At 40.1% G+C, this 13,822-nt stretch overlaps 1 protein-coding gene across 1 annotated transcript in view; it reads left to right on the top strand.

Moving 5' to 3' along the window:
- The first annotated feature begins 1,420 nt into the window (after positions 1-1,420).
- PTPRR (protein tyrosine phosphatase receptor type R) overlaps positions 1,421-13,822 on the top strand; it is a 145,040-nt gene continuing 132,638 nt past the window's right edge. The window contains exon 1 of the mRNA XM_048941154.1: positions 1,421-1,563. Coding sequence (XP_048797111.1) covers positions 1,503-1,563 — 61 coding nt within the window. The 5' untranslated portion in view covers positions 1,421-1,502. The remainder of the gene's footprint in view (positions 1,564-13,822) is intronic.

The raw sequence follows: 13,822 nt of genomic DNA, 5'->3' as shown, positions 1-13,822 counted from the left end.
TTGACATATTTGACCCTAAATGGTTGCCTAGAACACACAAGGGTGATGACTTGTGGAAAATAACTAAACATCAAAGGATTGTAAATAATTTTTTATTTTGTCTTTCCCTGGGAAGTGGCTACCTGGTAACTTTCATGGTAGAATTTACCCAGGGTAGCAGCAAGTGTAGCTGCCTACTTATTCCTCCCAAATGTACAACTCTGAGGCCTGGGCACACAGGAACCGCAGCTGTGTAGGCTGCATTGCACAGATAGACTTCTATTTTTCACTTCTTTTAGTTCTCATTTCACCTATTCAGAATGGGCAGAATTAACCTATGCTGCAAGTAGAATATATGCCCACAGCGAATTACCACCTGAAAAGCAACAGAGGTCTTGTGAGCTAGCAGGGCATCTGAGGCACAATACCTACAAAGATATCACTGAGATGACATGGCTCAAATGCTACTGTGCTCAAATATCCCCTCAATCCTTTCAATTCCCCCATTTCGGGCAGAGTTCAAGATAGTGCTGTTTTCCAACCCAAGCATTTTTTCACTTCAGCTGCTGTCAAGCGAGCGATCCAGCAGCCTATCAGCATGCCAGCAGCCATGCGGGGGCTGGCAGAGGAAGCTCGTTTGCATACATATAGTCACACATGCAACCACGTCTAGAAATCTGCTCCTGTGCAGCCCTCTGCATCATGACATTAAGGAAATGTCTACACATAGGTTCATCAACTACAAGCAAGCTCTGTTAATCTCCTCTGTTATTTCCTACTTCATTCCAGCTACTTGCCAGGCAGCAAAAGTTTCTTGCTGTCAAGGCTGGCCTCCAGTGACTCCTGTTCAATTAAATGCAACTGTAGCAAATGATCGTATTAGAGGGCTCTGTCGTGCCTGGCTTCTGTATTTGGGGCTCTGATATTCCTGTTACCAGGTTTGTGGGTGCCTACTGGGTAGGTGTTGCATCAGCCCACTCCAGTGGCGGCTCAGCAGCCCCAAAGCCAATGCTACTTTACTCCCATTTCGGCCATGATTCCCAACATAGTTTCTGCTAACCGTTTATTTGCAACACAGCGTGTCTGACAACAAACCGAAGGAGAAGACAGCTTCCTCTGCAAGCACAAAAGCACGTCGCCGATATAGAGGCAGACGCGCCGAACCCTTTGGGTCGAACCTCATACATACGCCCTTTAATATTTGGAAGACGCAACACAGCTGCTTCGCTGCATCAGCGAGCCCGGGCTGCGGCTGGAGCCTGAGGGGGAAGCCACCTGCCTGCCTTCCTGCCCGCTTGCCCGCTTTCTCCCGTCCGCGCTTCTCCTCCCCCGCCTCCGGACGCTCTGCCGCCGGCCCCTCAGGGTTCGCCCCTCGCCTCACCCCGGCGGCGGGGGCAGCGCCCGCCCCACCGCCCTCCCGTCCGCGCGGCGCTGCGCACGCGCAGGCATGCTCACTGACGGGGGGAGCGGGACGCGGTGGCGCGGCGGTGCTCGCCTCTGCTCGGCTCGGCTCGACTCGCACCATGCGGCGAGCGGCCGCGTGCCTCCGCGCGCTGTGCCTCCTGCTCCAGCTCCGCGCCTCAGGTGAGCGGGGGCGGCCACGGGCCGCGCGTGGGGCGGCCGCGCACCTGTTGTGGCGGGGCCACGGCTGGCGGCGGGCGGGCTGGCGAGCGCCTTTCAGCACCGCGGTCAGCGCTCTCCCGGCCCCGGCAGCGGCGGAGCGGGGACTGCGAGCACGCGCGAGGAGTCGGATGCGTTTCTCTCCTTTTATCCCCTTTTCTCCGCTTTCCTCTTCTTCGGGGGCGGGGGGCGTTGCGATTCGCCTTGGCTCGCGGAAGCAGGGTTATGGGGAAGGGCAATTTCTGCTGAGGCGGCCGTCGCTTCGGGGCGGCGGAGGTGATAACCCCGCTGCCCGCGGTGCCTCGCTTCGGGTCGGTGCCCGCTACGTGCGCGAAGTTGTGAGGCTCCGCTCCGGTCTGCTCTGAATCCCGAGCCTCTCCTCTGCGCAGAGCTACGCCTCAGTATCTCCAGGATGGAAACAGAATCTGCGGTAAGGGTACAATTAAGTAAGTTCTGTGCTAGGAAAGTAGAAGTGTTTCCTTCTCTGTGGCAGCATTGCTGTTTCTCAGGTAGAAAATGGCTGTTGCACCCCCACGTTTAACTTCACTGAAGTTTAATTAAGAGAAATAATTAAATGCACCCCCAGATGCTATGCACCCTTTGGCTCCCACAAATGATGTTTTTAGGAGAGATTTTTAAGACGTGAGTCATTTGCATCATCTTATAGCAGAATCATTTAAAGTAATAATTGGGCTTCACGTTCCTTTGAGTGTGGAAGCAGTGCGCGTACACAGATCCCACTCACAGTCCATGTGTGTAAGAAAATAGCTGTGTGTCTGGGTGCAGCTGTGAGTGGGCACCGCATCCTTTTGTTTGCTGTGGGCTGGAGAAGTGCTGTGCAGTGGTTGTTGATGTTTGATTGCCCTGGAATACCATGCTGTACTTCATAAAACCTCAGGATCCTTTTTCCTTTCTGGTTAGGAGGCTCATGCTGTTATGCATTATATTCATGTGTGAGAGAGATTATTGACTGAAAGGCAGGGCACATCCTGCAATCCATTTTAATAACAGCCTTAAGCTGCTATTAGATTGTTCTTTTACAACATGTATTAAAGTGCTCATGTGTACAAAATTAGTGTACAGCCTCTGTTTGACAGAACATGCTTTCTAATCTCAGTTCATCCTCTACTAATAGTGGACTTCACATTAGTTTAGATGTGCTTCATTTTTCTATCCTGCTAATATTCTGCCAGAAAGCCATTTGTGTTCCTTACTAAGTTTAACTTGCTTTATTAAGTCACTGAGAATGCTTACAGAGCTTGACCTTTATCATGAAAATGTCTCCAATAATGAGAAAAATAGAGGAAAAATAGCCTACAAAGTTCATGTAGTGTTACTTTGTTCCCCAGGCAGTCTTGGAGAATAAGTGTTTCAGAGAAGCCAGCAGAAAAAAGCAGACAGGAGGTGCATTCAGCCTTTGCATGCTGAGCATGGCTCCCATTGAGTGCAGGAGCTGTGCTTCCTCTAGGCAGGGCTGAGTGCAACTTGTTCCTGTTGAAAGTCATTGAAGATGTCACAACAATAAAATAGCACAGCTAAAATAACTTAAACTGCTCAGATTTCTCTGTTTCATCTGACGCAAGTAGAAAATTTGGTCTTTCATGGAGTACCATTATAGACATCTTTTATGAGTAGCCCAAACTTATAAATTATTGACAAAGCTTTTGCAGCTTTGGTTCACGTGATACCATAAAATGCATTCCACTTGCTACTTGTGCTGGATCACAGATTATATCCCAAATGCCAGTTTTTGGTAGTGAGATGACAGCTGTTTGACTTTTCATGTTTCGTTTTGTTCTGAAGCTGACTATACATGAGGCATGCTCGTGTGTAAGGCAATGGCAGGGAAACTGCCAGCACACATTAACAAAATCTCCCTTAATGTCAATCAGTGATAATAGACTTCAAAGAAAACGTAAGTCCACATTTACCTGATCTGATACTACTGCAAAAAGAATTCACTCTCTAAAATGTTTAAGTAGTGCCTTTTAAATCAGTGCATGTCATATTGCAAATCTGGTTTGCTTTGGAAAGACAATTCCGTTACAGTTGTGTCACAGTAGCTACATGTGTACCTGAGAATATACATGTCCTTAAAAAGGTGGCATGTTACTAAGTTGATTTAAGTACCAATTCCAGTAAAATATGACAGCTGTGTAAGCAGTAAATTAAATCCAATTGTGCTGTTGGCATACTGGTATATCTCTTTCTGAAATTATTGACACTTGTATGCATATCTGGAAGCAGAATTAGACCTTTCTGCTAAATGCAGCATGTGAAGTAATCGACGTGTATAGAGCTTGATGTTGGAGGAAGACATACATTTGTAGTAACTGATTACAGGTCAGCATGAATCTTTGATTTGTATTATGCATCACATGAGAGAGCGCAAGACAGGTTATAATTTTTTTAGCAGCTATGATCTAATGCATGTTCTTGCACTGAAAAATGAATGTTTCCCAAGATTACTAGAGAGCATTGTTTCCTTGTAAAAGAATGGCAGTTGGTAGCAAAAACACAAAGTGATACATTAGGCTAGTTTGCAATTCAGGCTTTTTGCATCACTGAGATTAGTCAGCTCATTAACTATTACATTTCACTTTCTTTTTTAGCAAATTTCATGAAAAGAGCTAAAACGTGATGGATTAAAAATTCAGTCATAGTAAATAACCCAGGAAAATAATCTAAACCTGAAAAAGACTTTCTTGTTTAACAATTACAATATGAACCCACCATCTCCCTTATGCTAAGATCTTAACAGAGCATTCTTAAAGTATTTGTATTGAGAGGATCAAATTCTGCTGCTGGAAAAGCAAAAACTCAACAGCAGGGGATTGGATCAGGTCATCTAAGACATGGTTTAATGAGCAAAGGCCTTACAGGAGAATATAAGGACTTGTTTTGTTGTTCTCTTCATCAGTGAAGAGATGCATTGACATCCTTAAGTACAGACCAGTGCTCCTTTACCAGCCTTTGCAGGGAGGAAACACATAGGTCCTGGTCTCAGTATCTCAGTAGATTCCTTCTTGAAGCCTATCAGCTTGAATCAAGTAAAAACTGTGAAATGGTGATATTTTATCTTCTTGGGGCAATGCTTTATTAAGATGAGGATTGCTTGTATCAAAACTGAAATTTTTTTGACCACAAGCTAACACTCTGGGAAGAATTCACTAGTTGTAGAACTGGGGGAGAGGGGGGGAGGGAGACTGGGAGGAGGCATGTTATTTTCTAAAAATCTAGGGAATAGAGTTGAGATGAGATGTGCACAAAATGCATTCACAATCAGACTCCTTTTGTTAGTGTCATACTAGTGCGTGAGTAGTGCTAGCTTCTAAATACCAGCTGAGTGAATGTGAAGAATCTATTGATTTTGAAAATGTATTTGAATTCTGCTTCATTACACTAACATAATCTAAATGTGGCTGGTACTTACAATTGCCTTTGGTAGAAAACATACTGCTGGGCACGAGTGGGTGTTTTTACTAGAATAGACATTTGTGCCTTTTATTAGTAGACTCATAGATAATCAGAGGGTAGTCATCTGTCTTTTTAAAAGTTCAGCTGGGGAAAAGCAGTTTTATAATTCAGTATATTGATTCAAATTTTTGAAGAGATAGTTGGAGAGGAGACTTTAGACATGTATTCTATGTGTGGAAATTCTTGCTATTCATAATTTTGAAAGGCGTCATCGATGAGAGGGTTATGTTCAGTACATCCATTAGGAAATTATTGAGGTTTGTGATCTTGGAGTCTCACCATAATTTCATTTATTGTATTATGAGAAGACTGCAACATCTCTGATAGATAAGGCTGGTTCCAGCTTCTCCAGAGAGAGAAGTAGGAGCTTTGCTCAAAAGCCATGAATTGGGCTCATGGGGAAGCTTAATAAAATCTGCTCAGAAATCCTTGGTGTGATCTCGAGCAAAATTACTGCAAAAATAATAATTAAAAAAAAAAACCAACAACATGCCAAAACCTTAAAACCGAGTTTGACTTCCCTTCATGCCAGCTACTGATTTTCATTGGATATACTATATATTTATGTTCACATTATGCAGAATAAAATTCATTCACCACCTACACTTAGAAAATGCCAGTAATTACAAAAAAAGCAAATTGTTGCAACACCTTCTCAAACATTCTGGAAAGAAGGAGTCTAACGTGACACTATATAGTACATCAATGCCAGGGCATATGAGTATGGCAGAATACTTAAGTGCCTTTGGGACCAATGGCTCATTTCTTAATTCACATGAGTAGACCTACTGAAAGCAACTGTCTGTAGTATCCAGTTTCAGTATTGACATATCAGGCAACAAGCCCATAAAGTGAGATGTAAAGTGCCTTTTTGAAAAAGATCCGACTCGTGCTTAATTCTAACACACTATAGCTATGGATATTTTGGGTCAGAGTCCTTTTTTTTTTTATTATTTTTTTTCCCTTCTCCTAATGGAAAGGACAAATCCAGAAGAAAAAAAAAAAAAGAAAAAAAAAAAAAAAGAATTTGCAGTTGTTTCTATTTTCAGCGGACTGCTTGTTAGAAAAGAACTCCTTGCAATTCTTTCTCTCTTTCTCTCTCTCACACATGTAGAGAAAAGAAAATGTATGTATCTGTGTGCACGTGCATGTGCACACCTGTACATGCATAGAGATCTCATCATGTTGATTTTGTCTGAACTTTTTGTTTTGATCAAAAGTTCTGAATATTTTGCTCAAGGGCAAATCAAAACATCATTTCAGTTTTTACAATTGTCCTGTTCTGTGTTTGCTCAGCACAAAATTTTGGACGTGCAATAGGTACTATTCTTTCCATGCAAAAGGCCAGACCTTCTGATTGTTGGATCTTGCTAAGAGAGCACAGAACCCTACCTATACTATAAGGTATATATATAATATATAATATAATATAATATATATAATAATAAGACTATAACCTGGCCACTCTGTAATATGATATTGCCATGCTAGCAGCAAAGATAAAAGCTTTGTACTGAATTTGCAAGGCTTCATGATTGAGGCTTGTCAGACCTGCTCTGCCTGAACTTTTTTTGACCTAGATTATCTGTAACACTAATTTCTCTAATTGACCAAGTCTCTTTATCTGCTTTCCTCTTGTTTGTGTTTCTGTGATACAATTATAAGCATATATAGATAGCAGTAACAAGCAGCTGTTCTGTGTAGAATGAGATATTTATGACTCTAACATAACAGGTATTGTAGAGAGATGTGAGCCTGGTATAAGGACAGAAGCCTGTGGAGTGAGGATGGTAAGTGCTTGAGCACAGGCTTGGCAATAGAGAACCCCATGCTGTCAACAACTCCATCATAGTTAGTTAAAAGGGCAGACTAGGAGCTAAACATAGTTATCTTTAGGGATTGAGAAAGAGAACAAAGAAATACTATCTAACATGATACCAAATCATAAATTAAAATGCAACTCCCCTGTTGTAGATTCAACCTCCATGTTACTACAGGCCAAGTGAAGAAGAGGGTTGTGAGTGCAATGTTAGTGAACAAATATATACAAACATATACGATCCTAAGAGGAAGGAACAAGAAAGGAGGAAGAAACCATTAGCATGAAGATTGTTCCTCCTGGTAAAGGACTCAGGTGCTGATAGCGACAGCTGTCCCAGTCATCACCCCATTTGCCAATGCCAGTATGAAACCACCAACCTTAGGACCCAGAGAAACCGTAGAGGGGTGAGCATAACATGAGGAAAATTGATAAAAGCTAGGAAATATGTGTGCATATTTTATTCTATTATTGCTAATATAAGCATGCAATCTATTTGGATCTGATGCTTCTTGAACTAGACCTTTATATTTTTTGCTCTCAATGAGCTCTTGACATTATTTGCATGCAGGAAGTGTGCTTCCTCTTTGCCCGTAAATGAGACTTCGAATGTAAAGGTGCTGAGATGCTTTTAGCTGAAAGAGGCTGTGAGAAGCCATGCAGAAGCATGCCTGATGGAAGGATTATTAAGTCTAACAGACTGCCTTGTGTGGGGGATAGCTTCATTGGTGTTGCTTTAATGGTTTGTCTTAAAAAAAAAAGTTGTGGCACAAAGGAAGGATCTGATCAGGATTTGTGTTTTGCTATTTTTGCTATTTTTCTCTGAACCACTGATACAGTTTTACAGTGTACAAGTCCATCTCATACAAGGGCTACGATACATAGGAAGGTATTTTCGTGGGTGAGTTCCCAAATGTCCAATATGTACTACCAAACCAGAAAGCAGACTCATTCATTTCTCTTTTTCAGGTTTGCCTGTTTGTCCTCATGCAAAAACTTTTGAAAGTATGTTCGGTTTGTCTGAGTAATGGTGAAGTCATATCATAGAATCTCGTTCTTGGCCAACTTTGCTACACTTGAAGAGTAGTTTGCTTTTGGGTAATGCTGTATAGTCTATCCTAATGAAATTTAGATTTGATTGATGTACTACTTCACTGACAGTAAGACGTACTGTTAACTAGACAGTACAAATGCAAGGCATATTGCTTCCAGACAGCTTTTGTTTTCCTTTGTGCTTCAGCATCATTTAAAACATTTTTATTTCCCATCAGATACGTTGACTCCTCTTGATATGCTAATTTTTTTTTTTTTTTTTTACCAGAAAGATAGATGAGACAGGCATGAAGAAATACACTTCTCTTTCTTCTGAAGTCACAGCCAAAACGATACTCCTTTGCCGACACAATTAGGGAAAACTTTCATAGCCCAGAAAAAAAAACCCAAAAACAGAAATTCTTTAAAGCTGTGGTAGTATTTATCCTATGTCTAGAATTACTTGTAGTTAACATTTTCCTTAGCATGTTTGTTATCTGGAACCCTAACAGTTAGATCCATGCTCATAAATGGCTTATCATAAAAGCATGTTATTCAGCAATTAATCACATATTGTAAGAAGGATATGCGTATTTTTCCCTTCCTCTAAGCCAGTATCTATTTGGCTGTCACATATAGACCCAGAGAGAACTCCATCTCATGGACTAAGAAGAGGCAGGCAGTGAAATCTCCCAGCTGTAGGAGCACTGGCGTTATTGAAGAGGATTGATCAATGATCTGCATAAGTACATTGGCCTGCATCTTGTAGCAGTTCTGGTCAGCTGTTTCAGAAGAGATGAACTATTGTGCAAAAGGTGATTAAATTAGGAGCTTGTCCAAAGCCTGAGGCAAGTCTGTAGGGTGTGAAGGAAGGTTGCATGGGACAAAGTACATCTTTCAGAACAGTGAGCTAAGAGAGAGGGAAAAAAAAAAAGAGAATGTGGAGATCAGGGTACAGAATTTAATTATCTAAGATCAGTAAGTCTTTTTACTGAAAATGAGAAGTTATTTGGCAATAGCATTAAGTACTGTTTAATTTAACTGCATTTGAATTAAATTTATCTTTGAAACCAATCAATCAATTTTCAGCACAGTTTTCTGTGCGAAATAACTATACATTTTCTGCCTTTTTCTTCCCTCCAATTTACAGCTTTTTAAAAAGAAAATTTCAGCTTTGGATTATACCAAGATATCTAGAAATATGAAGAGATTTCAATATTACGTGATACTAGTTATAGTTTTAAGTGTGAGTTCTAAGGTTGATGTGCTGTGTGTCTATATTCACTTGGGTATTTCAGTTACAGATTTTGTAGAGCACAGAAGTGCTATTGGTGAGTTTGCACTACTACAGACGGTAAATATATTATATACATCTCATTATATAACATAAAAAAAATTAGAGAATGTTGGAGAATCTACTTTATTATGAATCTAAGTTGTTCAGATTAAAGCAAATAATAAGACTTACAGTAATGACCACAAATTGTTTTTCCAGACAGACATGAGGACTTTAAACATGATTATCTTAGCCCTATCAGGAAAACAATAAATTTTATGTCCCACTGGGACTCTCTTTTCCTGATTGAATAAAATTCTGGTTTTGGACTCAAGAGATAAATATCTGTAGAGCTGTGGTATTTTTATGTCTTAAAAGAAGAAAACCTTGCCACTGTGTTACTGCCCTCTTAACGGGTCTCGACTATCTTCAATTTTTTTTATCTGTCCATTTTAGAGAAAGTGAAGTTGTTTGGGAATGGGAGTCTGTAACAATTTTCTGGCAGATTGGTTTCAAATAAAATGTCAGTTCTTTGACACTATTCAGGGAGTTAGGTCAGTCCTGGGATTTCTCTGTTATGCACAGACTAACTAGAATAGTTGAAAGCACCCACTGCATTTTTCGGATTAAATTTACTATTTTTTATTTATTTATTACATGGCTTTCACTTCTGCCTTCATAATACACATTTGTAATGTACGACAGGTATGGCTGCATGAGCTATACATCTAGTATTCTTTTGATTTGTCCATCTATTTCCATGAGTTACTTTTTGTGCTTCCCCCCCCCTCTTCCAGGACAAGACTGGAAGAGGGGGAGGATTTTTAGGAGAAGGAATAAAATTATTCTAGTTAGAGGGTGATATAAGTACTTGATACAAATCCGCCATGAAGAATAATTCTCTGAAATAGAGTTCAGACAGGGTAATGTGACTGGAATATAAAAATACACTTTACGATCAAATTTGCTAAGCTTATGGAAGAGACTTTTATAGGAATTCTGTTTTTTGAGCTTTATCTTAAGTCTCATTTTCTGAATCCCTGTTTACATTGGTATAGCTGAGGCTTAAAAAGACACCAAAATCACTTTTTTCTATCATATTGTGCTACTTTAGTTCTTCATGGTTTCTGATGTTTTCCGTGGGGGCAACAAAGATGAACTTGTTTTTGATATGTGGATACAGAACTAGATATGGGAAGAAGAGAATCCCTATCTTCTTCTTCAGGTATGGAGACTAGCAAAATTTGCAGATGTGTAGCAGGAACACTGGTGTTTCTCATGGCTTATGTCTCTGAGTGCCTCATTGGTGCAGTGTTTGTTCTCAGAACTGAAATGTAGGGGTGTCAAGAAAGAATATTCATCAGATTAAGAAGAAGCCAGAGGTTTTGCCAGAGGATCAATAGTGGCCTCCTGCCAAGGTCACTTGAGGCACGGATAGCAGTCTGTGAGAAAAGTCTGATCTTGTTTAGGGTGTCATCCACAGTCTAAGGAGATCAATGAACTTTTCACACTGGGCACTATGAATGCATGTAACCTACTTAAATTATTAGGGCTATGTTGCCTTCTCAGAAAATCAAATTCAGCCCAGTAATTTTCTTGGAACATGTTTGAACTTGTGCTGTCAGTTGATAAAAATAGATTTGTGTGAGTGCAGAGAGTGTGTTGTGTAATTAGACTAGTTCATTTCTCATTTCTGCAGGATAAGCCACTATTAAATATATTTTTGCAGTCCATCTTGAAAAACTGCTGCAATGGGTTATGTATTGAATCTGCTGCAGTGATCTGTGGTGCTGCCATGATTCTAACATTGTAACGGAAGAGAATCTGTTGGAATTTTGGGAGAAATCGTGATACTGCTATAAAAAGTACTGAGATCTGTGAGCAGGTGAGCTGCTTGGAGGACTCCTTAAACAACTGACATATCAAAAATAAGACAACTATTCAGTTTTTTTCTGAATTCCATCAGTATCATACTTGAGATTTATCTTAATATTATTCAGAAAAGGATTTTTGTCAACAATTGTATTTTCTGCTCCTATCAATAAAAATAAATGAAATAAAAGGGGAGTCTGGCATATGAAAGTGTCGAAGGTATGTAAAGTGAAGAATTCCTGGAGAAATGGATTTTGATTCCCTCAGCAACAAAGAAGTAGTAATGAAAGAAAGCAAGAGGAGCCACAGACACAAAATGTGTTTGTAGTTTCATTGCTGTATGTTATGTTTGCTTAGTTTTGGAATATTGATTGCCTGTGATAAAGACATGAATAAAAAAATCTAGTAAAGAGGTGACTATGAGAAGTGCTGATATTCCCTCGTTTTCACTTTGCTTTTCATACAACTCTTAAATGCTGAGCTAAGACGAGCCCTCAGAATTTTATCAGTGAAGCCAAGCTTTAAGAAGCTGAATGAGAACCCAGAAAGCTTAACAAGCTCTGAAATTCGGCTTTCTTTAAGACCATACTTTGCAATTTTTTTCTTTTTTTTCTGCTCTCAGTCATCTTCCCAATACAACTTGACAACAGCTGTACATATGTGACCTCAGTGGTCATCTAGAAATTTCCAGTGTTTGTATTTACTATTTAAAAGAATGGCCTTGGGTTTAGCATTTTGCCTTACTTTGGGAAGTGCACTGCAGAATGCGTGATTCTGTGTTCTGTCTTCTCCTATTGATTTTCTGCTCATGTATGTTATGAATTGCTGCACTGCCTACTGACATGGACACACTTTGGCAGAGAATGCAGTTCCCAATGACGCATAGCAATACTATAGCACTGATAAGAAATTGTCCTTGATTTTCCTAACTCAAACTTCATGAGAAAATTAGGTCAACAGAATGTAATTACCTACACTGAAATCTCCTAAGGCCACCGGGTAGAGCTGTGAAAATGGCTGATTATTTTGATTTGCTTACAGAAGCAAAAAAAATCAGAGGCAAAAATCAGTCTAAATAGAACAAAATGATTTCTTGTTCAACCTGAATTGAAACACAAAGTTGGTTTGGAGCTGTTCTTCACAGCTCATTAAGGGAATTAAAGTGATGTTTATTTATTTATTTATATTAAGTAAATATCAGAGCACCAGTTCAACATTCCTGTTAACTCCAACAGCTTCTAAGTAGGAAATTCCAAGATGAGCAGAACAGGGATCACTTCTCTTAGAACAGAAAGTTCCTTTTGCAATGCAGTGTGTTTCTTAAAGCTCTCATCCAGGAGGTGACTAATTCAGCTTTAGTTACTTTCTGTCTCTAAAGAAGCCAATCCTTGACTATTTTTCTGCTCAGAGGGACAGCTTGTCTTCCAGACTAGCAGCTCATCTGGGCTCCTTTAGCTATTGTGTTCTTCGTAAAGGAACTAAAGATTCACCGGGCTTCACCCACAAAAAAAAAAAAAAAAAAAAATTCTGATTCGTTTTAGAAAATGGCATCATTAGGAAGTACTTCAACTATCAAAAGAAAGCTTTTTGTTTTATTAATGCCCAATTTAATTTAAATTTAAAGCATGTAATCTGAAGGAATTCTTTGTATGCAAGATGTGACTACATACACGTACCTCTATATCCTATGCAGAGAGCCAGGAACTCTGTTGGCTGGCCGGGCAATGCTTGGCTATAGGATGTGTCATGGCAAGAGTTGGCACAAGGGACAGTAAAATCCTCTAGTCTGACCAGCATCTGTGGTAAGAGGAGCACAGGTCTCTGCTTCAAGTACTCTTCAAGTAGTTTCCCCTACTTAGTACAAAATGAAGAAACGACACACCTGTGGCATAAGATTCCTAGCGCTCTCCTTTTATGTCTCAGCTAAGTGTGCAAAGACCCATGGTTATTCCCTTGGTCTTCCTTTTGCCTACTGAATCTTAGTTGCTTTGTTTTGTTCTGATCAGTAGCACAGCCTCAAGGATCAGGGTGGTGAGCATTTATGTGTTTTGTAGCAGCTTCCTAGTGTAGTTACAGGAATATCTGATGGCAGCAGCATGGAAGGTTTGGTGAGTGACAGCCTCCTTCCATTACATAAATGCAGAAGTAACAAAGATGAATATATGCTCTGTATGCTGTTGCCTAGTGATGAGGTGGTAAATATCTTCTGCCATGGAGACTGCAGAGTCAGCTATAGCTGAGATGCTCGTGGAGTTTAGGAATTTCTACAGTTAATGGCAGCTGACCAGGTAATGCAAAATTATGTTTCTGGAGCCAGGTATCTTAGCTGTACTTTTCTTCTCACTTTCTTACATGTTAAAGTCTGGTTTTTGTATCTAGTTTTGCACATTTTTTTTCCTCAATCTGCGTGTACAAAAGATGATTGCAGCAATTCCAACATTTGTTATTACTAGATGATTAAATGTATTAGAAAGTGGACAGCACGTGTTTCGATACTGAAGTCTTCAACAGCACAGAGGTTGGACTTGACTCAGCAGATGTTATCCTGCATATTGTTTGTGAAATGGAGCCTTGACCAGAAGAAAAAATAACATTTGAGAATAAATTTAAGAATGTAATACATTTAACATACTTAGTAGACTCTGTGGTGCTATTAGTGTACTGCTGTAGAAATTGCATACAAGGAAATTCTTGTATTCCTTAAATTATCTTTCCAAATCTCGTAGAACCCAAAGATCTTATCAGAT

Source organism: Lagopus muta, chromosome 1 (genome assembly GCF_023343835.1).
Source record: "Lagopus muta isolate bLagMut1 chromosome 1, bLagMut1 primary, whole genome shotgun sequence".
NCBI lineage: Eukaryota > Metazoa > Chordata > Aves > Galliformes > Phasianidae > Lagopus > Lagopus muta.
Note: the sequence above shows the minus strand (reverse complement) of the source record. Positions and strands in the feature narration are given on the sequence as shown.